The sequence below is a fragment of the Mobula birostris genome, chromosome 7, assembly GCF_030028105.1.
Source record: "Mobula birostris isolate sMobBir1 chromosome 7, sMobBir1.hap1, whole genome shotgun sequence".
In the NCBI taxonomy this organism is placed as follows: Eukaryota; Metazoa; Chordata; class Chondrichthyes; order Myliobatiformes; family Myliobatidae; genus Mobula; species Mobula birostris.
This window is the reverse complement of record NC_092376.1, coordinates 61,136,651-61,158,148: the sequence shown is the minus strand read 5'-3', so window position 1 is coordinate 61,158,148 and position 21,498 is coordinate 61,136,651. Positions and strand designations below refer to the sequence as shown.

The 21,498-nt window shown below is 39.7% G+C and overlaps 1 protein-coding gene across 1 annotated transcript in view; it reads left to right on the top strand.

Moving 5' to 3' along the window:
- Nucleotides 1-21,498, top strand: part of tenm4 (teneurin transmembrane protein 4) — a 631,884-nt gene that overhangs the window by 182,045 nt on the left and 428,341 nt on the right. The window contains exons 2-3 of the mRNA XM_072263298.1: nucleotides 4,626-4,901; nucleotides 10,698-10,967. Of these exons, the coding sequence (XP_072119399.1) occupies nucleotides 4,676-4,901; nucleotides 10,698-10,967 (496 nt within the window). The 5' untranslated portion in view covers nucleotides 4,626-4,675. The remainder of the gene's footprint in view (nucleotides 1-4,625; nucleotides 4,902-10,697; nucleotides 10,968-21,498) is intronic.

Below are 21,498 nucleotides of genomic sequence, written 5' to 3'. Positions count from 1 at the left end.
CCAATCCACTCCTTCTAAATCCTTTTGCAACTCCTTAGCCTTTCTCCAATCAAAAATCTCAATCCTAGGTCCAGTCCTATCCTTCTCCATAATTACACTGAAACTAATTGTATTGTGATCACTGGACCCAAAGTGCTCCCCAACACATACCTCCGTCACTTGCCCTATCTCATTCTCTAACAGGAGATCCAACCTGCCCCTTCTCTAGTTGGTACCTCTATGTATTGCTGCAAAAAACTATCTTGCACAAATTTTACAAACTCCAAACCATCCAGCCCTTTTACTGAATGGGCTTCCCAGTCTATGTGTGGAAAATTAAAATCTCCCACAATCACAACCTTGTGCTTACTACAAATATCTGCTATCTCCTTACAAATTCGCTCCTCCAGTTCTCGGTCCCCATTAAGTGGTCTATAATACACTCCTATAAGCGTCACAACACCTTTCCTATTCCTCAATTCCACCCAAATAGCCTCCCTAGGCGAGTCCACTAATCTATCCTGCCAAAGCACCGCTGTAATATTTTCTCTGACAAGCAATGAAACACCTCCCCCTCTTGCCCCTCCTATTCTATCACACCTGAAGCAACAAAATCCAGGAATATTTAGTTGCCAATCACACCCCTCCTGCAACCACGTTTCACTAATAGCTACAACATCATATTTCCAGGTATCAATCCATGCTCTAAGCTCATCCACTTTTCTTACAATGCGCCTAGCATTAAAATAGATGCATTTAAGAAACTCTCCACCTCCCACTCTCTGTTTATCCTTAACTGAGCAAACAACTTGGTTACCTTTTTTAAAAACGCAAACACGAGGAATTCTGCAGATGCTGGAAATTCAAGCAACACACATTAAAGTTGCTGGTGAATGCAGCAGGCCAGGCTTTTTTAAAGAAAGGGGCTTCCCTTCCTCCACCATCAACTCTGCTCTCAAATGCATCTCCTCCATTTCACGCACATCTGCTCTCACTCCATCCTCCCGCCACCCCACTAGGAATAGGGTTCCCCTGGCCCTCACCTACCACCCCACCAGCCTCCGGGTCCAACTTATTATCCTCCGTAACTTCCGCCACCTCCAACGGGATCCCACCACTAAGCACATCTTTCCCACCCCCCCGCTGCTTTCTGCAGGGATCGCTCCCTACGCGACTCATTGTCCATTCGTCCCCCCCCCCCATCCCTCCCCACTGATCTCCCTCCTGGCGCTTATCCTTGTAAGCGGAACAAGTGTTACACATGCCCTTACACTTCCTCCCTCACCACCATTCAGGGCCCCAGACAGTCCTTCCAGGTGAGGCGACACTTCACCTGTGAGTCGGCTGGGGTGATATACCGCATCCGGTGCTCCCGATGTGGCCTTCTATATATTGGTGAGACCCAACGCAGACTGGGAGATCGCTTTTCTGAACACCTACGCTCTGTCCACCAGAGAAAGCAGGATCTCCCAGTGGCCACACATTTTAATTCCACATCCCATTCCCATTCTGATATGTCTATCCACGGCCTCCTCTACTGTAAAGATGAAGCCACACTCAGGTTGGATGAACAACACCTTATATTCTGTCTGGGTAGCCTCCAACCTGATGGCATGAACATTGACTTCTCTAACTTCCGCTAATGTCCCAACTCCTCCTCGTGCCCCATCCGTTATTTATTTATATACACACATTCTTTCTCTCACTCTCCTTTTTCTCCCTCTGTCCCTCTGGCTATACCCCTTGTCCATCCTCTGGGTTTTTCCCCCCCTCCCCCTTTTCCTTCTCCCTGGGCCTCCTGTCCCATGATCCTCTCATATCCCTTTTGCCAATCACCTGTCCAGCTCTTGGCTCCAACCCTCCCCCTCCTGTCTTCTCCTATCATTTTGGATCTCCCCCTCCCCCTCCCACTTTCAAATCTCTTACTATCTCTTCCTTCAGTTAGTCCTGACGAAGGGTCTCGGCCCGAAACGTCGACTGTACCTCTTCCTAGAGATGCTGCCTGGCCTGCTGCGTTCACCAGCAACTCTGATGTGTTTTGCTTGTTATCTTTTTCTTCCTTTTCCCCTACATCAACCTCCTCTCTCCTAGTCTCCTTAATTTGATTCCCTCCCCCCAACCATTCTAGTTTAAAGTCACCTCAGTAGCCCTCGCAAATCTCCCCGCCAGGATATTGGTCCCCCTAGGATTCAAGTGTAACCCGTCCCCTTTGTACAGGTCACGCCTGCGCCAATAGTGGTCCCAATGATCCAAAAACCCGAATCCCTGGCCCTTGCTCCAATCTCTCAACCACGCATTTATCCTACATCTCATTGCTTTCCTACTCTCACTGTCGCGTAGCACAGGCAGTAATCCCGAGATTACTACCTTTGGCATCCTTTTTCTCAACTCCCTTCCTAACTCCCTATATTCTTCTTTCAGGACCTCTCCCCTTTTCCAACCTATATCATTGGTACCTATATGTACCACGACCTCTGGCTCCTCTCCCTCCCACTTCAGGATCTCTTGGACGCGATCAGAAACATCCCGGACCCTGGCACCAGGGAGGCAAACTACCATCCGGGTCTCCTGACTTCATCTACAGAATCGTCTATCTGACCCCCTAACTATTGAGTCCCCTATTACTACTGCCCTCCTCTTCCGTTCCCTATCCTTCTTTGCTACAGGGCCGGACTCTGTGCTGGGGGCACGGCCTGTGTTGCTTCCCCCAGGTGTGCTGTCCCCCCCAACAGTACTCAAACAGGAGTACTTATTGTCAAGGGGCACAGCCACAGGGGTAATCTCTATTACCTGATTCTTCCTATTCCCCTTCGTAACCTTGACCCATTTGTCTGCCTCCCAGGGCCCCGGTGTGACCACCTGAGAATATGAAAGGAATTTTTTTTCTTGATGCTTGTCCTGTTCCATACCCATAATTCTTCAAGTTGTGCAGCAAAGCACAATTCCATAGATCTCTTGTTACTTTCAGGATTCATCTTGGTGCCCTGTAAGGAACAAAACTTCTGTCCAGTCTTTAAGTCTCTGCAATGCGAATGAGTGATGAAATAAGTGAGGGTACATAAAATTTGTATTTCAGACACTAGTTTGGAACATGATGTTGTTCAACATTTGTATGCCAAGCGAGTGGGACCAGACCAAGCAATTACCTGCTCCCTGAAGAATTAATGTTTTATTCTTTTAAAACACAGTTAAATTGGATGACAAATTACCGTATTTGACATAGGTTGTAAGTGACAATACTACATCCACTGGGTCTTAATGTTCTGCAGCCTGGAAGTCTGAGTCTCTCCAGAATTGAAGTCTCTTTTGTCCCAGAAGTACATTGTGTCTCCAAAGTTTGATCTGTTTTGTGTAGATTTCATAGATTTTTATGCTTTTGGAATGCTTATAAACACTTACTAGCAGTACTAAAAGCACAACCAATAGTTGATCTCGAGCAGGGCTTCCCAGCCAGAGTCTTTCCATTAATTGATTCCACGAACCCCTTGGCAAATGGTAACGTAGAAAAGGTTGGGAATTCCTGATCTAGAGTGATGTTTGGAAAGATAATTCCATCAATCTGATTGGTTGAGATTCTCTTTTATTTTAAATTGCTAGCTGTAGGTAGTTACTTATTGTTTTCATTTTTAAGTTCAGCTATCTGCAACTTGCAAGTATTATAAATTTATTATCTATTATCTCTCTTCCAGCACTTTGGGTGTCATAGTTTCATGTAAACTGAAAATTATGTTGTGACTGCTGAAACTCAGTGAAGCCATTTACCAATAGGATGGCATGTGCTTTAAAATTATTTAAGCCTCGGTTCCAGTTGTATCAGTAAGTATTATTACTTGACAGTTTAACCTGGTAGGATAATGAAATCACTAGAAGGAAAAGGTATTGTCAAAAAAAAAATACACCTCTTTAACTGAGAGTTATATTAAAATTGCAGAGATTTCTGCCTTCCTGGAACTCTTGTACAGCGAAATCTCAGTTATATATAGTGAGTTACTGTTAAACTCAGCATTATGTCACTTGTTCAATGCAGTTCTGAATGAACAAGTATTTTTGGAGTGCCCTTTAAATGCTGCTTCCATCCTTGGCCACACATTTACTATTCAGCAGGCATGGATGAAGTTCATTTATAATGTGAGAATGCATATTAATAAGAGTTTCTGCAGGGCGTTAAGGATTGCCCGTGTCAGCATAAATTAAGTGGCTGGTGCCATAACAATAATATTCATGAATTCTTTCCCAGGATCACCAGTAAATAATTTCATCCATCAGGAAATGAGGAAGCAGCACCATGTCTACAACAGTGGGGAAGCCTATATAATCACAATCACGCAATTGGTCTGTTTGTAGATTGATTTTGAATTCATTTGCCTTTTGTAAAGAAGTCTCCAGCAAAAACAGACAAGAAATATGTAATTGCTTGCTCTATATTGGACTGCAGGAAGCTCACTGTACACAATCAGAGCACTCCATGAGAATCCCCACACCTAACAGAAAAGTGTGTGTGTTTAATAATAGAAGGAAAAACATTAAACCGATTCGTAAAGAGGAAAGGACTTACCCAACCCGTTTTTTTAATGACAATCTGTTTGAACATCTACATAAGTCTTAGAACTCTCTGTTGACCCTATATGTTTTGATCTCTCTTGCAGAATATCCTTCACAGCTAATTATTGATGTTGAGAGGTCAGTCAGTCAAACCATGGATGTAAAAGAACGGAAACCTTACCGATCTTTAACTAAAAATAGGCGTGAAAAAGAGCGGCGATACACCAGTTCTTCAGTGGAAAGTGAAGACATCAAAATGCCTCACAAGTCCTACAGCTCCAGTGAAACGCTGAAAGCCTACGACCAGGACCCAAGGCTGGCCTATAGCAGCCGTGTCAAAGAGGCAGTTCATCAGGAGTCAGATGAATACTGCAGACCAGGTACTTTACATTTTTGTTTTAATTTGTGATTACTGCAAAGTGCAAGCATAAAGAATGAAACCAACCAGTTAAGAGAAACAATAACATCACAAGAACAAAGACACTGTAGAAAATGAGGTACATAGCCCGATGTGTTTCTAGGTTAAAAGTAACAGTAGTTACACCCCAATCAGAAAATCCCTTCATGCATCCATTATAGAAACGAGCATTTCAGCTGTGGTCCCTGGCATAAAATAAATCAGGGGACTGAATTACAAAAGAAGTGAAGTAGCTTCAAGCAGGACAAAGGATTAAACATGTGCAGAATATGCCAAGAAAGAAAATGATTAAAGGGAAGGGGGGGGATTTATTTTAAAAGAATACTAGGGGAGAGAGGCATGTTGACTGCAAAGTTAGAGAGCAAAGTGAATGAAAGCATGGATGAAGTAAGGTTAGAGTAGCCACCACTCTTATGCATGCTGATTTTGGAAAGATCTGAAACCAGTATTGTGTAAGGTGCCAGTAAGGGCCTGTCAGTGAAGAGTGTGCGGGACAGGATGCAGAATAAAAATCAGGTTTGCTTAGATGGACTAATGGTAGGTTGGTGACATAATCGGGAGAGATCAATCTTTAAGTTAATACAAACTCAGGTGAATTAATTAATCGGAGCTGCAGTAGTGTAAAAGAGGTGTAACTGTAAAATGTTAAAAGAGAAAAGAGATATCAAGATTGATGTAGATTAATAACAAAAAGTGCAGTAACAGCTAATGTGGGGCCTATAAAAACAGATGCAGGTTAAATGAAAATATTTATAAATGGCTATCTGATAAAGGGCCATATATCCAAGTTTGCCTTTGACACAAAGATGGGTGGCATAGTAAGTAGTGTGGATTGGAGCATAAAATTGCAAAGAGACGTTGATGGATGATGTGAGTGGGTAAATCTGTCACAGATGGATTTCAAGACAGGAAAATATGAGATTGTCCATTCTGGATAAAACTGAATAGATCAGAGTTTTTTATACGGATAAATAGCTGGCAATGGTGGAACTCCAAGGGGAGTGAAACATCTTGTACACAGCTCACAGAAACGAGGTAGTTCATGACAATATAGAAAATTTCATTGAAGCAAGTACTAACATCGTTAGGTAGGGATTTAGAAGAAAGAGTGAAAGGGCTTTTTTGTTTATATCAATTCAAAGCTCTGAATAAACAATACTTCTGGATAACTCACTTTAAGGAGGATGTATTTATTGCTATTTGAAAGAAATGCAATACAAATTAACTTGAATGTAAATTACAGTTGCATCTGGTATATAGAAAGTTGAAGCATAATTTCATTGAGGATTTAGCAATATTTAGAGAAGGTTACTAAATATATAGGAAATAATTACATTAAAGGGGGGTTTAGCACACAGGATTTCAGAGACAGGTTATCAAAAGAAAACATTTTTCATTTAAATATCAGAGGAACATGAACCCGATCCCACAACAACAATGGATAGAGGCTCAATAACTAATATTTTAAAGATTTTTTTAAAAGGTTAGCTTTATTTGTCGCATGTACATCAAAACAATGAAATACTCCATCTGTGTCGACGACCAACAAAACCTGAGGATGTGCTGAAGACAGCCTGCAAGTTTCATCATGCTTCTGGCACCAACATATCATGACCACAACTTACGAAACCTAAACTGTGGATCTTTGGAATCTGGGAGGAAACCAGAGGACACAGAGGAAACCCACACGGTCATGGGGAGAACATACAAAGCCTTTATAGACAGCAGCAAGAATTGAACCCGGATTGCCTATCACTGTTGCTGTAATGAGTTAAACCAACTGCTGCACTACTATGCTGCCAACGTTAATAATATTAAGGCAGAAGTTGAAAATCTACAGGCTGTAAAGGGCTAGGGAGCCAATGTATTAGGGTGCAGACAAGCTTTGACCTGATTGCATGGTACGTTTGTGGAGTTGGCAGGTTTGATGCTGGCTTTGTGTTTCTATGAAAGAATATATCTCACTTAACAAATCATGTATGTGGTAGGAAACAGTTTGGATTCCAACAGAATGCTGAAGTTTCTCCATCTGTAGACCTATCTTCAGTAAGGCCGATGGAATCAAGGCTACTGGAAGCATGATGGACAATGACAAGATGCAGTAATAGAATTCTCAAGTTTATTAGATATTACATTTTGCATGTATGATACTAAATCTTTGATTTTGACTTTTCATAGAGTGATTATATTGAGAAGGAAAGTTACTTCAGTATCTCACTTTGATGAAGGCAAATAAGGTCACCCCATTGCTGCATACTAAAGCGTGTTTACCACATTTTCACTTGCATGGATTTCACTTTCAAAATACCAATAGTTTCATTTCAATTCACCCATCCCCAAAAAACTACATTTGAATAATGACCTTCTCGTCCTGTATCAGTATGTGAACTTATTATATAATTCCAATCCTTGGATTCCCTCCCCTTCATAAGAGGTACATTGGATAAATATAAAAGATTGTAGACTGAATGTCGCTTTGACAATCCACTTTAAGTAACAAATGGATCTAGATTTAAAGTCATCAGGGGGCTTAGAAGTTGAAGAAGGCTTTCAGCTCCTTGTGCATATTCCACTGTCAATTCATAAGATATGATTTGCAACACCTTATTGCACCTTACCTGGAGTTGCTAAAAAATAATCAGTGACCAGTGGGGGAAAATGTATTCCAGGTAACATTTGGACACATTTACTGAAATTTTATACTTGCAATAAAAGTTGGTCTGTTCAGGAATGCATGAGGATAGGTGACATCACTGAACTTGTTTACTTCAATGGTGGGGAACGGTCTACCAAAAATTCCCTCTCTTAAATTACCACTTGGTGAAATTCAAGCTCAATTCCATAGCCATAGACATACATATCCAGTGTATTAATGTTGTGAAAATTAGCTTTATGCAATAGTAGCCAAGGACATTACAAACATAATACAAATTTTCATAAATTGTAAATAATTTACACTGACATTATATGTATATTTTCCTTAGTTTGCCATGTAAGTTCAAAGAGAGTGCGAAAAAAATATATAGTCTGAGATGGCATTATGGTTTTCTGGTCCGACCAGCCAAGATTTCGAAGTTTTTATTCACTTCAAAGAGCTCATCAAGGTGTGTCAGATGTTCTCAGTGGTTGTTTATCAAAGGTTCAAAAGCCAGAGTCGATTCAATGTCAGAGAAATGTATATAATATACATCCTGAAATGCTTTTTCTTCGCAACCATCCACGAAAACAGAGGAGTGTTATCATCTCTATAATGAAATACACTGAACTATATGTTGTACTATTTTTGAAATAATATTGAAAACAAATTCACCATCAATTATCTTGTAGTCTGTGACTCTTACTAAAAATCCCCAAAGTAGTTTGCTTTTTAAACAACAGAAAGCCACAGAATTTCAAATTTCCATTTTTGCAACTCTCCAGCAGGTTAGTAAATTCTAAGGATTTCTCCCAGAACTATAGTGCTACATACTAACAACAAATGCAGACACTACTTTCAGTTTTTCAGCACTTGTATTTTACCAGATCAATGAGGATTTTAATTGTTACTGCAATTTAAATAATCCAAACAACAACAATGACTGCTGTGTTCCATCAAAAGCAGTTTGGAAGATCCTATCGATTTATTGGTTCCTCCTGTTGAGTTATGCCCTTTTTTTAAAGGGCAAATAGGACTCAGGGTATGAAATCAATTTATCCCACAGACGGCATTTGTTGTAAGAAGTTTTGTTTCCAGTTTTTGTGGCAGTATTTTTCTTCACAATTCATGAGAATATCTCCCAAAAGCAACTGCTAAAGTTGGGGTTAATAACTACTAATGCTCACATATCATGCTAAAATCAAAATAATTTTTGATGCTACAACATGCCACTATAGTTACCCTGAACTGCTGGTTTAAAAGGACACAGGAATTGCCGGACCCGTGGAAAAGTCATTATTTGTTAGTTGTTTATGCTTGAGTCTCTGCAGAAAATCAATATGTGGTAGCCTGTAATAACCAGCTGTGTATATTTGTGGTTTATATTCAGTATCAAACCTGGAGAAGTTGTTCTTTCTCGCAGCTTGTATTCATTTTATCCTGATAAGCCATATCTGTCACAGCTAACATAGGAGACAGAGAGATGAAGAAAATTATGAAAATTGAAAACTATCTCTTTCTTCCTTTCTTTAACAAATAGACTTTTCCCTCTGTTCAAAAATATTAAATCTTTATTCATCTTGATATTTATAAAGATAGTTAAATCTATTTGGACAGTTGGATTACAAGAACCTGAAGTAAATTAAACTGATTGAAGATTGGCATGCCCATATTTCTCCTTGAGGATTATTGTACTAGTACCAGAAGTGGGCATAATATCATTGCATGTTACATATGAGTTAGTATGGAGTGGTCAATTCAAAAGCATCTAAGAGATTGGAAACAACAGATAGCTGCTAAAACTTTCACAGTAACATTCTACTGGATTTTACTGAAAAAAAAGTCTTTGTTTGGGTGATGTACATTGATATTAATATGAAAATCAGCCAAAAGAAAGAGACTCTATCAACTGAAAATGATCACACTGGTCAATCCTCACTGCTCTATGATGAGCCTCATTGAAATGGTATCCTGTGCTTCAGAAATTTTCTGGTATATTTTGCATTTGTTGCATATTAGCACATACGTTAAATAATAATCAGCATCAACATCTGATGCCATGTGTCTGTGATACTGTTGCAAGTATGTTCTCCATTGCCGAATGTTTACACCTATCAATAATTGCAGGATACTCCAAGAGTGACTGATCTAGTGTTTCATAAGAGTTGTGATAATAAGTTGCAACATTATGTTTTTCGCACTGACCTGTGAAGGCAGGCATGCCATATGCCTTATTCACCATCTTAACAGCCTGTGTTGCCATGCTCATTGAATTATAACATTTTCCCCTTAGCCTCTCTGTTCACCAACATTCTTTCGTGCCCTGCCATTTACTGTATATGTCCTACTCCCTTTACAGTTGATTTATTTTGCTGCAGACATCTTAATTACCTAATGCCGCCAACATGTATTTTTGCCAATGATCCACTGTTCCTTCCTTGTGTTGATCCCTAACACTACATGCTTTGTCATTTAAATGGTTATTTCTTTTCCCAATCTCATCATTTTGTATTCATCAGAAAGAATTATGTTATTTCTTTCCTTGACTAGTTTTCCAATCCAGCAGGATTTGTTAGAATCTGATCGGGCTGATTTTGATTCCTTTTTTTTAAAGAAATAATTTCAATGAGACCAGGCATGTTAGCTCCTTTTATTTGCACTTCCAAATTGTTGATATGTAATGTATCCAGCATTGGTCGCAAAGCTAATCTTCACCTCTCTTTACTGCCATGCAACTCTATTCAATAAATTGCATTTTTTGCCGCACTTGACATCCCTTTGAGCAAATGCAGATCTTAGATATCTCCTTGCCTGTTGAGCTTTTACGTGGCACTGTGGCCTTGTTGAAGTTTATGCGTACAAGATACAATTCACAACCTCCGATGTATTGGCAAACAATTTTGGCAAGGAAATTGGCTAGGTACCGTACATAAATTTTTTTATAAAATCTCTGCTCTGTCTCCATCTTTGCATTAACTTCTTTAGTGATAGAACAAGTTTGTTTTCGCTCTTAAGTATGCTTGGCAAACATAGCCTCAATAGTATTCTTAATTAAGTAACTGAGAAAATCATCAATGTGAGAACATCGCAGTATTTTCTGATTTACGGATTGTTGTGTTTCAGGAACAAATTTTTCTCTGCATGAGTTGGGACTGACTGAAACAACGCCTCAGCTCCCTGCTGGATATCATACAGAATTAGGTCTGTCACATCGTGGATATTCCCTAAGCACTGGCTCCGATGCTGACACAGAGACAGATGGAGTCATGTCTCCAGAAAATGCTCTGAGACTTTGGGGGAGAAATGTTAAATCCTCGCGCAGCTCCTGTATGTCGAGTCGAGCAAATTCTGCACTTACTCTTACAGACACAGAGCATGAGAACACAGAAAACGGTAAGAAGCCAAAGACGTACTTCCATTCTCCCATTTTAGTATTGTAGTTGGTTATCACAAATTGTACTGCATTCATTTCAATGACCAGGGCAGCTGAACCAGATTGGACAGCAAATTTATCATAGCCTGCAAGCTAATTTTTTAACATGATACTATGTTCCAAATAAGCTTGATTATTTTTTCTCTCTCTGAAGAACTATGACCTCAAATGTATCACCACAGTCGCTGCATATGACCATTGCAATAAAAATGGCAAGTACCTTTGCTGTTCTGGCCATAAAGCCAATGCCTTTTCAGCTGAAAGAAAATCAACACAAGTTTCTGATTCACAAAGAAATGTCAAATAAACATGATGATGTCATTGCATAGTAAAACCTTTAGTGAATGACCTGTGCAATTTACTGCTATTTGATTGTTGTAATGTATAACAATTGCTAATGGGTATAACCAGTGGGTCAAATGAATGTTATGTTCAATTTGCCAGCCCTTTCCTACAAAAAAAAAGGTGGTAGTCCTTTCTCTTTCCATTTTGTTTCCTCCATCAGTTTTTATGCAAATACACTTCTTCCCGTTTTTACTTGAATTTGTAAGAGTACAACCTTATAGTTTAACCTTGAAAAAGGCTCTTTGAATCTCAATTCTGCCCTTCCAGTGAATGAGTTTAAACAGCTCATCAATCAACCTGTCCTTGTCTTTGATCATCACATAACTCATTCAATATCCACAACGTTTCTCCTCCTATAATTATGATTTTTCACACACTACGTGCATGAGATTTTGGCTAATGTTTCATTGATATCAATAAAAATCAGACTTTGTAAGCCCATTGGGAGAAAAGTGTTTCTTTTTTCAGTCACAGGCATGAAATATGCAATGTAGAAGCATGTGCATGTTGAATTCTAGTTTTGACATTCAACTTCATTGATGTCAAAGTTGTTCATTAGCTACTACGTTGCATGTTGAGGTCTTGCAGGCTGAGACATTCTTCTACTGTCTTGTCTGGTTTGGCAGTGCTATATTACTGATTCATTGTTTCTTCTTTGGTCCATTCACTGCTTGATCTTTTTCATCTCTCTAGAATAATGAAACAACTGACATAGTAAGGTTTTCATACCTTCGTATATTGTATCTTGATTTATGTTATTCCTTTGTATCTCTTAATTAAGATGATGGAGTGCATTACATATGATGAACCAACTTTATCTCTGTTCCCAAGTTCCTTGAATTCAATCTTCAAGTAGCTTCTTTCAACAAGCTCTAATCAGTTACAGAATGTTTTTCTTCCAGTTTTCTTTCTTTTTGATCCCCTTATTCTCTCCACAGTGTTAATGGCACTGTTGCAAATTGGCTTCAAGAGAATGCTGATTGCTTCTTTGCTCTTCCAACTCTGACCATTCAAACAGTTTTTCTCCAAACTGTCTCACTAAGAGCAATAACTAATATATTGCTTCCCTCACCTTGTGCCCTGTGCTCATTGTTGTAGCAGTGTTTGCATTAATCCCAACAATTAAACATAGGTGCAGATGCACCTACCATCATCCTGTAAAGTCATTCTGTTTTCTTCCTCAAGATTGTTTTAGCTTTTGATATACTCTTTTTATAATATCCTGATAAAATGACCCTTAGCCTGAGTAGTTTGATCCCACTGTCCTAAATTAGCCGTAAGTGCTGGACTATCAATATAATGGTGAATTTAATATACAATCTAACTTGCCTGATTTTAGAGATGTAAATTATAAAGCAACCTCAGGCAAGGTTCAGAGGCAGCGTTGAATTCGACTATCAGAAATATACTGTTCCAAGTTGTGCTTTTTCTTCAGTTGGTTTGTAAAAACGTTGTCTTGAACATGGAAACATGAATTCAGCCCATCACAGAATGTTCATTCCTGGCCATTTTTGTTCAGGCATTTATTTAATGAAATGGTTATTATTAATTACTATATTGGTATTAGTTACTGTTGGTTAATATTTATAGCTATTATTAATTAATTATGCCAAACAAATTAAAAATGTTGTAAATGTGAGAACACCTTCCCTGATATTTTTTAAAAGGCAAAACTTATTTAACCCCAATATTTTAAAATTATAGAATGTACTCTCAAGTTAACTAGTACCTTGGAAGATGTAGCCTAACAGTGACCATCAAAATAGTCTTCAGCAACACCATTCCACTGGTGACCTTACTTGTTACACTCCATAATGTAGGGATATATGAGAAGTACACCATCCTGTCTCTGAAGCCTGTCACTTAGTGGCTGCTCTATGCCATAAATCCATCTTTACCAATTTTCTTGGTTATCAAACATTCATTAATTACTAATTTAAATTGTATAGCATCAGTTAGTGTTTCTGGAGGTAAGTGAGAATATTAACTTCCAACTTGGAGTCCCTTCTAAATTTGCTCCCAAAGATCTCCCACTAATGATTAGACTAGGTTCCATAATGCTGCACCTCTCAACTAGTGGAAACATTTTCCCTCTGTCTGAAACACTGCTCTTTGATCCTTAATCAAATTATCCGCTTTTGTTTGAGAAATGTCAAAAAGTTTAAACAACGGCTGATCTTGCAATTTCAAGTAACCTTACTTCTTATTCATCAAAGCTATCTTCTTGGTGATACTTGTTTTCAAATTGTCCTGGCTTATCCTTGATTCCTTGTTCATCAACTGAGGAACTCTTCTGTGCTTTCAAAATTCTTTCACTCCGTTTCTACCTTGCACTAAAAATTCCTGTTTATCTTCCACTATGGTCAATATATTTGCTGGTAATCTTTTCAATTTTAATGGCTTATTTCACACTGGATGGTTCTTGTGTGTAATTTTTCAGGTTTATTGCTATGCAGCCACACAATGCTGATCTCACCAAGCTGACTAATAGCAGTAATAATTTAAACTACATGTGGTTTGATTAGAAGCACGTACATCAAAGTGCAAGCACATTATAACATTTAAGCCATAAAGTTTAACATTTGTGCTATTCTAGGTCATGTTGTTTTATCTTCAGTAGTTAATGCATATTTATAATTCTTTAAAAAAATAAGTAATTTGTTTTACATCTGAGTATTCATGCAAATCACATTTTTCCTGGTACTACATACCATATGTGGTTAAACTGCTTGCTACAATAAAGTGTAATTAGGACTCGACATAATTATCTCATTTATTCTCAACTTAAAATCAACAGGAAAATGAAAAAAAATAAGTTAATGCTCTTTCCTGGTAGTGGCCTTTCAAGAGTTCTAAAGCACAAAAAAAGCTTAAGGATGAGCAAGTATTATTAAAAGGTCATTTTGCTACTTGAAATGGCACCAACTCTTGTGATTTGTTTCTAGAGTAGAATTCTTTGAACTGTCAGAATATTTAGATTGTTACACATGGAAGCAATTTTTTTTGCCATTGGTAGAAGTACAAACTAAGGTTATTCACAGCAAAGACTTGTGTATTTCACCTTTCCATATTTATTTACTCAGACTCAAACACTACTACAAAAGACCATTGTGACAGTGAAAAGGCAATTCTGTGTGAAGTTAAAGTAACAATTGGATGCATGACAGCCATGGCAGGCGTTGCACGTCATTACTTTCTGTAAGGCAAAACCTAAAAGCATAAATGGCAGTGATGCTACACTCCCTGATGAACAAAATGCCTTTATGTGTATTTTGAAAGGGAGGAATAACACTGCACCTGTACAAATCCCCACAGAGTCTGGCAAACAACCCTGTGATCTCTGTCTCGGAAGCCAACATGAGGACGTTCTTCACAAGGCGTCAGGGCCCAACAGTGTATCTGGCAGGGTACTAAATATCTGTGCCAACTACCTGGCTGGAGTGTTCAAAGACATATTCAACCTCTCACTGCTGCAGTGAGAGATTCCCATTTGCTTCAGGAGGGTATCAATTATACCAGTGCTCAAGAAGAGCAGGGTAAGCTCCCTCAATGACTATCGTCCATTAGAGGTCACATCTACTGTGATGAAGTGACCTGAGAGGTTGGTCATGGCTAGAATTAACTCCTGCCTGAGCAAGGATCTAGACCTGCTGCAATTCAGCTATTGTCACAACAGACCTACAGCAGATGCCATCTCACTGGCTCTCCACTTGGCCTTGGAACACCCGGACAACAGAAAAACATACATCATAGTGCTGTTTATTGACTACAGTCTGGAATTCCACACTGTCATCCCTTAGTATTTAATTGCAAGCTTCAAAACCAGGGCCGCTGTACCTCCATCTGCAATTGGATTCTTGATTTCCTTGACTGGAGACCAGAGTCGGTGTGGTTTGTTAATAACATCTCCTTCTCACTGATAGTGAACACAGGCACAATTCAGGGATGCATGCATAGCCCACTTCTCTACTGTCTTTACACTCGTGACTGAATGGCTAGGCATAGCTCAAACACCAAGCATAAATTCACCAATAACACAACTGTTGTTGGCAGAAGTGAGATGGCAATGAGGAGGTGTGCAAACGTGAGATAGGTCAGCTGGTTGACTGGTGTCACAACAACAAATATGCATACAACATCAGCAACACCAAGGAGTTGATAGTGGACTTCAGGAAGGAAAGTTGGAAGAACACACACCAATTTCCATTGAGAGGTCAGCGGTGGAAAGGATGAACAACTTCAAGTTCCTGGACATCAGCATCTTGGAGGATCTATCCAGAAGATCTAACACGTTCATGCAATCAAAAAAGAGGGCACACCAGTGGCTCTCATCATTAGGAATTTGGAGTTTATGGTATGTCACCAAATTTCTACAGAAGTACAATGAAAGCTTTCTGACTGGATGCACCGCTGCCTGGTATGGTGCCTCAGTGCACAGGATTGCAAGAGCCTTCAGCCGATTGTAGGCTCAGTCTGCCCCATCACAGGCACAACCCTTCCTGCCATTAAAGATGTCTGCAAGAGGCAGTTCCTCAAGAAGGCAGTAACCATCATTAAAGACCCTCACCATCTGGGACAGCCATCTTTGCATTACTACCAAATGGGAAGGGCTTGAAGAACTACATTCAATGATTTAAGAGCACCATCAGATGTCTTAATAGTCTAGGAACACGACCTCATTATTCTCATAACATCGTAATTTTTTGTGCTTTTCACTGTTCTGCTGCTGCAAAACAACAAATTTCACAATATATCTCAGCGGTGATAAACCTGATTCTGTTTCTGATTTGGATATTAGTATTCTTTATTTTGTTTGTCAGCTGATGAACGTAATTTCTTTGTGAATCAGAAATATTCAGAGGCAATGAAGTGATGGCTGCCAGAACTGCGGATCCATTGCAATCCATCCCTGGGTTATGAATGCCTCTGCGTATGAATGAGCTCCCATAATATTATTAAATTCAGCAGTGCAACAAACGTACATGTATTCATTTCTATGAATAGCAGAACTAGTTTCCCCTCTCTCTCCTCTTTTTCCTCTATCAGCATTTGAATATATACAGGCTCACTGTTTTCAATAGAACTGGAAACTAAAAGTTTCCTGCATTCTATATGATCTCGGGTGCATTCCAGACTCCGAAAGTAAAACTTTCTTCATGTGTGTATTTTGTGACCATGATACTGATGGAGCAGCAGGGGTGGAAATTGATTCATCGAGAATGATTAAGTGTTTAGGCATGGGGGGATAAAACAGGAAACCTAGATTTACCCTGATCAGAATGGTTGCCGCAAGCCTGCAGAAAGAATGCAGCAGGTTTACTAAATAGAAGAGGCTGCAGTGCCAAGGCCATTGCTAACAATTGGTTATATTTAGGAGACTTTGTAAGCAATGCTGTCTCCATTACTCCTAGTTTGGAAAGTGCAGGTATGAAGATCCTCGTAGTTCATCTTTCATTGCAGTTGGTTGGTGGGAGAAAAAGTCAGATGAGTTGAAAATTCACATAAGAACATAAAAAAAAGTTTAAGTATAAACCTTTCAACCCTTTTCCAATGCCAAAAGCTACTTTCAGCAACTTTCATTTTCTGACCCCCATAGCCCTTCATTCACTTAATGTCCAAAAATCTGTTTATCTCTAAGTTGAACATTCTTAATGACTGATCCTCCATGGATTTCCATATCTCTAGAGGTAGAATAGTTGTAGAACACTACAACACAGAAGCAGGCCCTTTGGCCCATCTAGTCTATGCAGAACCATTAATCCACGTCGTCCCATCGACCAGCACCCTGTATAGCCCTTCATACGCCTCTCATCCATACACCTATCCAAATTCCTCTTAAATATTGAAATTCACTGTGCATCCACCACTTCTGCTGGCAGCTCGTTCCACACTCTCACCATGCTATGAGTGAAGTTTCCCCTCATGTACCCCTTAAATATTTCACCTTTCACCCTTAACTCATGATCTCTGGTTATGGTTTCACTCAATCTCAGTGGAAAAAGCCTTCTCTCAATCATCTACGTTCTAGGGAATAAAGTCCTAATCAATTCAATCTATCTCCATAGCTCAGATCCACAAGTCCCAGCAACATCCTTGTAAATTTTATTCTGCACTCTTTAAATCCTATTTACATTTTTCCCAAGGGTTCAGTCTTATTTACATCTTTCCTGTAGGCTTAAAGAATAACCACAATTCAGGAGAACAAACCCACTCTCCGTCCGGGATGCCAGATTCCTTGTTCTGAGACAGTGACGCCTGGTCTTAAACTTTCCATCATCCATCGTTTGATCTGTTAATTCTCATTAGAAGTTTGTACATTCAGAGTCAGAGAGTCACACAGCACAGAAACAAGCCCTTTCACCCAACCAGTCATAGAGTCATAGAACACCACAGTGCTGAAACAAGCCGTTTAGCCTGTGCTGAACTAGAATCTGCCTAGTTACATAGACTTGCACTCAGACCATAGCCCTCCATACCGCTCCCATCCATTTACCTATCCAAATTTCTCTTAAAAGTTGTAGTTGAACCCACATCCACCACATAATGCTGGCAGATTGTTCCATGCTCTCACAACCCTCTGAATGAAAAAGTTCTCCTTCTTGTTCCCCTTAAGCATTTCACCTTTCATCCTTAACTCATGACATCTAGTTGTGGTCTCACCCAACCCCAGTGAAAAAAGATTGCTTGCATTTCCCCTATCTGTCTATCTCATAGTTTTGTATACCTCTATCAAGTTTTCCCTCATTCTCCTACTCTTTCTGGAATAAAGTCCCAACCTATTCAAACCTTCCCTGTAACCCAGGTCCTCAATTCCTGGCAACATCCTTGTAAAGTTTCTCTGTACACTTTCAATGTTATTGATCCTGTAGATAGGTGAGCAGAACCTCACACAATACTCCCAATTAGACCTCACCAAATGTCTTATACAACTTCAACATAACATCACAACTCCTGTATTCAATACTTTGATTTATGAAGGTCAGTGTATCAAAAGCTATGTCTAAAATGCCATCTACCTGTGATGTTATTCCAAGGAACAATGGATTTCTATTCCCAGATTCTTCTGTTCTATCACACTCCTTAGTGCCCTCTCACAAAGCCCTACCCTGACTGGCCCTCCCAAAGTGCAACACGTCACACCTGTCTGCATTAAATTCTATCTGCCATTTTTCAGCCCATTTTTCCAACTGGCCTAGATCCCCCTGCAAGCTTGGATAGTCTTCCTCACTGTCCAGTACATCTACAACCTTGGGTGTCATCAACAAACTTGCAGATCCAATTTACCCATTATCATCCAGATCATTGATATAGATGACAAACAACAGTGGACCCAGCACTGATCCCTGCAGCACCCCAGTAGTGACAGGCCTGCAGTCAGAGAGGGCGCTATCCACTACCACTGACCAGCTGCTCCTGTGAAACCAATTTACTACCTCATCTTGAGTGCCAAGTGAATGAACCTTCTTGACCAATTACCCATGCAGGACCTTGTCAAATGCCTCGCTAAAGTCCATGTAGACAGCATCCACTGCCTTGTCTTCACTAACTTTTCTGGAAACTTCCTCAAAATCTATAAGATTGTTTAGACATGATCTACCATACACAGAGCCACGTTGACTATCCCTAATCAGTCAGTCAGTCAGTCAGCCTCTCTCTCTTTTTATACACACACGCACACACACACACACACACACACACACACACACACACACACACTCACTCTCTTATTTATTTATTTATTTATTTATTTACAGGGCCAGTGACAGATTGCTAGAGTCCTCTATCCTAGACCACTCTTTCAAACTGTCCCCAGGTGTAGCCCATCTTCAACGTCCTTCCTCTCCCAGGCCGGAGGTCGTTGGGACTGTTGTTGTTTTAGTAGCACTGGGGTTTTACGCGATGGGGTTCCTAGCACCATACCAAACCCTCCTCTTTCTACAATTAGTATTGGGACAATACATGGCAGAGTTCATCAGACTCACTGGCCTATAAATTCGTGGCTTATTCTTAGAGCGATTCTTAAACAACTGAACAACATTAACTATTCTCCAATTCTCTTGTTCATCCATGGCTAAAGACATTTTAACATGGGGTTCTGTTGATTTAGACATGATAGAGTGGTAACACCTTTGCACAGTACTCTAGTTCCAACCTCATGAGATTACCACTCATTCTTTTATATTCAGGGCAGTATAGGTCACATCTATTCAAGTAGGGCGGTCCTCTAAAGCTAGAATCAATATGGCAAATGTTTACTGTGCTCTCTCTATAAGACATATTTACTTCCTTAGTTAGGGAGACGAGACCTGTGCCTAATGTTCCAGATCCCAGATGCAGTCACATCTGGCTGTATAAGACTCTGGTGAGGCCCAATTTGGATCAGCTACCTACAGGAAAGACACCAGTAAGGTTGATCTCATTCTCATTCTCTCTCTCTCTCATTCTCTCGTTCACTCATTCTCTCTCTCTCTGTCATTTTCTCTCTCACCGTCATATCCTCTCCCTTTCCTTCTCCTTCTCTCCTCCCCCCACTTCCGCTTCCCCTTCCCTTCCAACCACCAATTTTGATCCCCTCCCAGTCCCATTCCATTCACCCACTATCTACACATTTCACGCAACAGTTACCCTCCTCTATCTGGTTCTATCTGCCTGCTTCTCTTTAAAATAGTTCTCCTTATTACCGTACGTTCTTATCTGATTCCAGCACTTGTGTTTTCTAGTCCTTGCTCTTCAAGCTCCAGTTTGTCTCCACCTTCACCCTCACTTCCTGCCATCTGGCTCCATCTACCCCCACCCACCCCCCCCCACACCTCCACACACTTTATTCTTCAGGCAAAAAGAAGGATTGTAATTGCCTTGGAATTTTTCAAGCAACTTTAAATAATGGAGTAGTTGTGTATAAACAAAATGAATTAAATATTGACGGCTGGCACATTTGATAAATATTATATGCATGTATCAAAATGTCTTGATTTTAAAACTTTGGCTTGTGCTGTGATTGGATTTTAGCCGTGTTAGAAGTGGATATACTACAATGCTCAACACTTTCAGACACAGGGAGAAATCAGCCAGAAGTTAATAACCTTGACTGCAGTATAGTAACCCAACCTAGGTTATACACATATATCTTTGCATGTCTGATGAGGGCAAGATCATCCTCATTTATCTTCCATAATTATTATCACTTTTGGTTCATGAAGTACAGAAAGATAATGATCTATGTGTTGAGTCCTTAACCCTGAAACTATGGAATTGTGTCTCAGTGGAAACAAGTAGATTGAAAATTCTGTATGTCTAAAGCATGCAGCAAAATGGCATCTTACCAGCACAAGAGACCCCATCAACTTTTAGCATAAATTCTTGAACTATAACCTGACCGATACAAAATTGAATACAACCTTAATCTGATAATTTTTTGATGAAATATCATCCAGAAGTACAAACATATTCTCTTCGGCATCCATTTTCAAGTGTTTACTGTAGTGTACAGGGATATATAATGGCTGAGCTTTTGCTGAGAAATGGCTTATCACCATTCACTGAGTTTACTCTTCTGACCTAAATGAAAGTTCAAAAACTACGGACCTCATTGCGTGAATGCAGAATTTCTTCTCTAAGTCTACATTCACACTACGCCGGATAATTTTGAAAACGCTGGTTTCGAGTAAAAACAATAGGCGTCCACACTAAGCGTTATTCAAAATACCAAAATGTCTCTGTCCACATTAGACAGATATTTGGACAAACCTCCTCCTACTGGGCATGTGCAGGACACACAGAAAACAAGCAAAGAGGAAATAGTATACTTGGTGCACATTTGTCCAGTTACAGAGTAGAAAAACTTAAAAGGAATTGCTCTTGGCTCTCGCGCAGGAGGACTTAAAAGTAAAAAAAGACAAATCCTGAAGCGTATGGAGGCAACCGACAGGGAGTTCGCGGACAGTATGACCCGGCTGACGACGAACATTGAAAAACTGAGTAACTCTGTTGCATTAATAAAGCACCTTGTTAAATGTATAAAACATGTCTGCATCAGTGTTATCTTGTATTTCCATACAATGCTACATTAAGCTGTTACACATCTATTGTCAGAGAAGTAATTGCATAAATAGGTAAACCACCTTGGTTCTTGATCCTCCAAAATAT